This window comes from Stegastes partitus, unplaced genomic scaffold (assembly GCF_000690725.1).
Source record: "Stegastes partitus isolate 25-593 unplaced genomic scaffold, Stegastes_partitus-1.0.2 Scaffold248, whole genome shotgun sequence".
NCBI classification, from domain to species: domain Eukaryota; kingdom Metazoa; phylum Chordata; class Actinopteri; family Pomacentridae; genus Stegastes; species Stegastes partitus.
Genome location: NW_007577979.1, coordinates 475,922 through 483,531, shown reverse-complemented (window position 1 = coordinate 483,531; position 7,610 = coordinate 475,922). Strand labels below are relative to the sequence as shown.

General features: G+C 41.3%; 1 protein-coding gene across 1 annotated transcript in view; it reads left to right on the top strand.

Moving 5' to 3' along the window:
- Positions 1-2,310: 2,310 nt before the first annotated feature.
- Positions 2,311-7,610, top strand: part of tspan1 (tetraspanin 1) — an 18,670-nt gene continuing 13,370 nt past the window's right edge. The window contains exon 1 of the mRNA XM_008281868.1: positions 2,311-2,367. Coding sequence (XP_008280090.1) covers positions 2,311-2,367 — 57 coding nt within the window. The remainder of the gene's footprint in view (positions 2,368-7,610) is intronic.

The window sequence follows — 7,610 nt, the reverse complement described above, 5'->3', positions numbered from 1 at the left end:
TGTGTGTGTGTAATTATAAAAGGAACTATATGCAACACTTCTTTGCCTTCTTCCAGGACAAAGAAGAGCACATTTCTCCACTCACAGAAACACTACTCACCAGTTGAAGTTGCAGGACAACAATGAAGAAAGAGAATTTTGATGGGCTTCACTACAGTTCACTACTTCCCTCTAGTGGACAGGATAGGCGCTGCAGCACTCAGCAGGAAAAAGAACAAAGAAGACATGAACAAAAGAATCCACAGCAGAATGCATTGTCAATCAATGCATAGTGCTCATTAGAAGCACAAATGTGGCTTAATGTAAAATATGCTGCTGTTGTAAGAAATATTCTTACAGAACAGAATTCTTGGCACTCAATATGAAATATCACAGAAGTAGAATTTGTAAAGTGCTGTAATAATAAGGTGGCAATCACGGGCTAATAGTAATAAGTTTGACCATACACCTGCAAAATGAAAAAAGGGAAAGAATTAATATGTATCTGATTGGATTTTTTTGCAATATGGATGTTAGAACAGATTAATGTCTGTCTGGCCATTTCTCTATCACTGTTCTTTATGTCATATGTTTACTATTTATGTATAAACTGTAGGAAATAAAAGTCTGAATATTACTAGTCACTTGGTAGCCACACAGCTGGAAATGAACCAGGGTGACATGGTTTCTGTTGTGGTTTTTATTTTTCTTTGCTTCTCGCCCCTCCATCTCCTTTTATTTTCCAGTGTTCCCTTTCACTGTGTGGCTGAGGTTGTGGCTTGATTCACTGCAGCTGGCTGACTGAACACACCTGTAAATCATCTCGCCTCATCCAGACCTCCATGAAAGCCTGGCTTCTCGTGCCTTCCAGTGCCAGATTGTTCTGTGACTATGGTACAGCCACAGTGGCTCTTTGGCCATGTCCAGTGACACAAGCAGAGTATTTGTCTCTAGTGCTTCATGTTTCCAACTCCACTGATCACTTGTGTTCTTGGATGTAGATCCTCCTGTGTGCTTCACCACCAGCTGCTAATTTTCCTCACCTGTGCTCCAGCCTTCTTTGTGATTAGCCAACTCACCTCGTTTCTTCTTTAAAGACCGTATGTTTAATAAATAATAATATTTTTTCTGCCACAGTCACTCCAAGTGACTGTTCCCACTTTACTTACGCCTAAAAAATATGTACTTAATGACTTTGTGAGAAAGAATTGAGGGTAAAGCTGTATGTCCTACAGGCAGAAAGGTAAAGTCTTCCTCAAATCAAAAATACATTTGGTTTCACTGTACAGAATGATGTATTTTTGAGCTTTACTAATTTGTCTGTTCAGCATGAAAAGTTTTCAAGAGAGTCACAGTGGTAAGAAGTTACAAACTAAACCTCAAAGGCTATGACCATATCTGACCTAATATTGAAAAACATGTCACTTCATCTCACAGACTTAATTTGACTCTTTCCTCTCAAGTTTTGAGGATTATTTTTGCCTTTTACAGTCTGACAGGTCAATTGCAGACACACTCCTAGCTCCATCTTTTAAACCTCAAATCCCTGAAAGACTGATCCTGTGCTGTGAATCTGTGTCACTGTGTACCTGCAGGGTCAGAACTGCAACTTGAGTCATTGGATACCTTTATCTGAACAATATTCACCTGCTGTCACCTGTATCCTCCAGAGCCACACCCATTCTTCCCTTTGGTTTTTCCAGCTTGCGTAAGGAAAAGCAGTCATCAGATTTCTGATCTCCACCACAGGCTTTTTACCTGCCTGGATATCATCACTATACAAATATATGCAGACAGACTTGTCTTTGCACTTACATCGGCTCACCTGGAAGCACTCGAGCTGGAGAGGCAGAAAATCACCGAATATTTATGATTAAAAGTGTCTTGCTCCTTTTTTTCTTGATTTAAGTCAATTTTGCTTTTTCAAATCCCAGGACACGGACCGTGAAACAGGTTTAATCCACTTAGTTACAAAGACATATTAAAGGGTAAGATCTGTATTTCTGAATCTAAATGAATATGCTGCATGTAAACTTTTCTTTCTAATTTGTATTTTTCTGTAGTAGCCCATTACCAGATATTTTGTACTGTTTCGTACAGGTGTGTGGGTTGTCATTAAGGCTTGTTGTCAGAAATGTAATGTCCACACTAATTTGGCAGGGATGTGGACAAGATGTAATAACAGAGCACAAATTTGGACAGTGACTAAGTAGACTTCGTATTTGTGTGTCTGTTTCGTTCTCTGTGAGTGTAAATAAGAGAAAAAGGTCTAGGACACTGACAAAATGAAGAAATGCTAAAATGTATCTTCTCCATTTATTACAGATTAAAATGGGCTGCTTCACATTTGTCAAATTGATGATGGTTTTGTTCAACTTGCTTATCTTCGTGAGTATGTTTCCACTTTGATTACAAACTGAAATATGATGAGGGGGGAGAGGTTAGGGATATGATGGTGGGATGTTTATTTAATGAAATCTTTAACTGAAAGGTTCCATGTGGTTTTAAGAAACAAATAGCATCTTTTAACACAGTGCCTTGGTCTGTCTTTGCATGCAAACAGAGATGTTATATTTATTTTCATCTCATTAACCTCAAAGGCACTTTGCCACCTACATCTTTGGCTTACTGTGGGTAACTAATGTGGTTTGTGAAATAGAGAGAACCTTTGGCAATGGTAAGCTGAATTTGCCTGCCAAGTCTGGCCCACGTGCTCTCCTACTGTTACAGATGAAGGTCTCAGCACTTACCGTTTTCCTGAGTATTCCAGTTTCTGCTTGGGAGAGAAAACTATTTATATACAAATCAATATTCTTATTTTGGGGGGGGGGAATTGTTTCCTAATCGATTTGTGGGTCTCCAAACTTTAACATGAACCCAAAATTAGCGTGTCTAATGCAATAGTATTAAGAAATGATGACAATGGAAATGTAGACTTTAACTCAAGTGAAAATCTTATCTGTGCAACAACACCTATAGGTTGGTTTATGGAATACGTCTCCCTCGTCATTCCTATCTTGCATTAAAGCTAAATATCTCATCTGTCTTCCCTCATGATAACATGTCTTTGTGAAGCAGATTTCTCCTTTATGTCAGCCCAAAATAAGATTTTGGAACAAAAAGGATCTAGAGGACCCTCTCCAATGGAATTTTTTCCATTTAGTGACCAAATATTTGTGTATAAATACAGCCAAGTGGTTAGATTTCTTCTTACTTCTGTAATATTTGGTGAAGCTGAATGAAGAGCAAGCTGTCCAAGGTTTTGACAGGATTTTTTTCCGCCTCTGAAACAATGATCTGACCATTACATAAGCTTGCCTCTGAACTTAAATTTGATGCTGTTTGTTAGTGGGCCTCAGGGCTTAATCATGAAAACCTCACATTTCTAGCACTGAAATATGGCTTTTCTCCCGGAAGACGCAGGAACGTCCTTATAATTTCCAGCAAAGACTGATAGGCTCATGAGGCTTCTGTTTGGCAAAGCTTTGGGACAATACACATCCATTGGAAATGAGAAATGCAATGTTGAGTGTCAGACAAATGAATACATTTTTTAGTGCAAAATGAATAAATACAAAGTGCATACACAATTATAAGGTCAAAAGGTCTACCTGATGGTCGTGGGTCAAACAGATGTTCAGGATGGGATTGGTCCTTAAGAATGTTTGCTGCTCTACTTAGGCAGTGAGAGCTGAATAAGCCCACAACTGACTTTTTTTAGCAGTGGGATACTTTAGATTTTTTAGGCAGGGTGGGATGTAAGATGTGGACAGGGACAGGTTGGATATTGTCGATAAGAATGCAGAGAGCTGATCTGCACATTATTTCAGTACCCTTCCTGTCATGGCATCAGGGCCAGCAGCTTTCCATCAGATTAATTGCTCTGAGCACACACCTCACCCCTTGCTCCTGCAACGTGTCTGCTTTTTTCACTTCAAAGCAGGTAAAGAAGCAGTTTAGTTCCTCTGCCAGTGAGGCACTACTGTAAGGAGTCATGACGTTGCTGGTCTTGTAGCTGGTGATATGCTAGATACCCTGGAACAACCACAGAGGGTCGTTGTCGGTAAATGTGTCCTCAATCTTCCTCTTGTCAGCCACTTAAACATCCTGAGGACTATATTCAGGTTGGCTCTAGCAGCACTGTATAGAGGCCTGTTACCAGAACTAAAGCCTGAGTCAGCAGTTCTCCCCCTTCTTGGGACGCTGAACGGTTTGCCAGAACTTCCTTGAGATCAACTGAAAGTCCTTCTCCACAGCCTCCCGTAACTCCTCCCACACCCAAGTTTTAGCTTCCGCAACCGCTGCAGCTGCAGCCCTTTTGGCCAACTGGTACCTGCCTGCTGCTTCCAGAGATCCCCGAGTTAACCAGGCCCAGAAAGTCTACTTCTTCAGCCTGACGACTTTGGGGTTGCTGCCATAACAGGCACCTGTACCCTTCTGGCTGCAGGTCCCAACAGTCGCTTCTGCAATGGAGGCTTTGAACATGGCCCACTTACACTCTGTGTCCCCAACCTCTCCCGGGATGCAGGGGAAACTCATCCGGAGGTGGGAGTTAAAAACTCCCCAAACAGGGGGAGAGTCCATGGAGGTGAGCCCGAATATATCTAGCTGGTATTGCTCCACCTCCTGCACCAGCTCAGGTTCTTTCCCCGCTAGTGAGGGGATGTTCCACATCCCTACAACCAGTCCACACCACCAGGGGGCGGTGCGCCCAGACGCCCACCCCTGCCCACTGCCCATTTGGCATAGCATCCGACCCCGATTTACTGCCCCTTGTGTGATGGGCCCTCTGGGCAATGGCCCCGTGTTGCTTCTTCAGGCTGTGCCCGACCGAACCTCACAGGGCCCACTATAGGTTCGGCCACCAGGCACTCTCCAGCGAGTTCCCCCCCAAGACCTGGCTCCAGGGGGAGGACTCATTTTCCCTATTCCAAGTGAGGTGGCAGCTTTCATCTTTTCTCATCATTTCTTCATCAGAGTTTTTGAATCATTCTTTGTCTGGTCCCTCCCCCAGGACCAGCTTGCCTTGGAAGACTATACCAGGGGCTATTGCCCTGGACAACATAACACCCAGGATCATAGGGACACTCAAATCCCTCTACTGTGATATGGTGGCGATTCATCGGGGGGTGTATAACATGTTTATAACAGATTACCTTTAACTGTCACACTCTTGTTAACTGCTGTGTAAAATAAGTCATACCTGGGTATAACTGTTTTTGTTATGCAGACTTGAGGGGAATTGATAACATCTACATCACGCCAAGGTAGGCAAACTTGGCATCACAAACCTCAGCCAAACAGACGCCAATATGAGGCAAACGAGACTGTCAAACAAATGCACGTCATCATCATGTGCATATGAATGAAGAAACTCTCTGAAACAGTCAAAACTCCTCAAGCAATCCTGATTACAACACCTACCTCACTTTTCCAAGGAGCCCATGTGGCAATCAAGCATAGACAAAAGGGCAGACATAATTCTCTGATGGTGTGTTCAGGAGCTGTCTGGAAATATCGAATTTGCCTCTACACAAATGCTCCCACTTCAGTCGCAATCATCAGAAAAACACAGTGTGCCAGCTATAATTATGCCAAGTTGGGAATGATGTGTCAGACTTGGAGTAAAGAGGGGAATATACTTTTTGTATCACATTTAGCCAACAGTGCAATGATGGAGTTAAACAGGTTCAAGAGAAATGAGAAAACAGAGTGACAGCTGGAGAGAGGCAGAAAGAATGAAGGAAAAAATACAAAAACAGCTAAGAAGAGCAGGAAAGATAAAGAAAAGAAGCAGGAGATTATTGAGAGCTGTCAGTGTCTGACAGGAGATGTGTAGTGTTGGTTCTTGATGGAGAGCAGTGCAGAGTAGGGCTGGGGGTAATGACTGTAATCACTCTAATGGAGCCTGACAGGTGATATCGGGTTTCGAACATGGTTTCGGTGGAGGAAGAGGAAAGAAGCAGATATCACTTAATAGGGCCAGTGCAGGCTGAAATACACAGAGGGGATAAAGGAGAATAAAGGGGTTGAAAAAAGAAGAGAAGGTCGAGGTGAAGAGATGAAGAAGGAGAGGCAGGCAGACAGACAATGACAATGAGATCAGATGATTTCTACATTGTAATGTGACATGTGACATACTTCTCAGCAGGTTTAGCAGGTTTTAAGAGTACAGATTTTTATGAAATGTACAATAGCCTCTCCTTATGAATGCTCACACCAACCCTTTTTGTGGGGCATGTTCTGAGATCAGTCAAAGACAAGGTAAAGCCAGTTCATTTCTCAAATACTCTCAAATATTCAAGTGCAGAGATGCCTTTGTTTGAAACTGGTTTGTCAGTGACCTATGGATTTATTTCATCCATCCAGTATCTATACACTGCTTAATCCTCATTAGTCTATCACAGGGCTACACTTAGAGACAGACAACCAAGCACACTCACATTCACACCTACGGACAATTTAGAATCACCAATTAACCTCAACATGTTTTTGGACTGTGGGAGGAAGCTGGAGAAAGCGGAGAGAACCCACGCTGCATGGGGAGAACTCCATGCAGACAGATCCCGGGTGTCCTCACCAGGACGCGAACCAGCGACCTTCTTGCTGCGAGGCAATGGTGCTAAGCACCGAGTCACCTTGCAGTCCCGGATTTATTTCAGAATTTCTTTATTTTGTTTATATTGCAATGTGTTAAAGTAAACTCATAGTTACTGTATATTTCCACAGTATTAATAAAACAGTCAAGTGCAGCACTTTCAGCTTCCTTTGGTAAACCAATATGTACTCTAGTTTGCAACTAAGCCATCCAGTATTTAAAAGAGTATAATTATTCTCTTTCCTCTGAGATTTTTAATGTGAAAGATCTTCTGGAAATGCAGAGGAATTTACAGCAGACTGACTAAATAAAGTACAAAGCAGAAGGTTTTTTAATTACTAAATTCAGAGCAATACAGTAAAAGTATATACCACAACTACAGAGCATGACTTCTATTATATGCAATTGTCCAAATGCAGATAATTTTGATAAGCAATGCAGCATGGTATTGAACAAGTAGTTCAACAAATTCATGCTTCTCTCAGGTCAACACTAGTTACATTTGAAGTTTGGTTTCCTCATGAAAGCCAAAATTGTGAGACTTGTCTCCCTTTGCATCCAGGAATATGACTCAAAGCAGGTACACAGCTTTCGATTGATGGTTTGAAGTATGATTTAGAGGTCAGAGCTAATAAGACCCAATTTGTTTTCATCTGGGTCAGTTGGCGTTGACATTATGTAAAAAAAATCCTACAGTGTGTACTGTAAAGGTACCTAATAATTTCAATTCAATTTTATGTTTATAGCGCAGTTTACAACATGTCATCTCACAGTGCTTAACATAGTAAGGTGAAGACTTAAGAATTTGTTTTCTGATACCATTACTACCAGTTTTATTTCACATGGTATAGATGACCGTACCTTTGATTCAATTCAAAACTCAACTCAACTCAACTCAAACTTTATTTATAGAGCACATTTAAAACAACCGGGGTTGACCAAAGTGCTGTACAGAATGAAAGCAGCATGGAACAACAATTTAATAAATAAAATAAATACTAAAATACAAAAAATAAAAAATAAAATAACATAG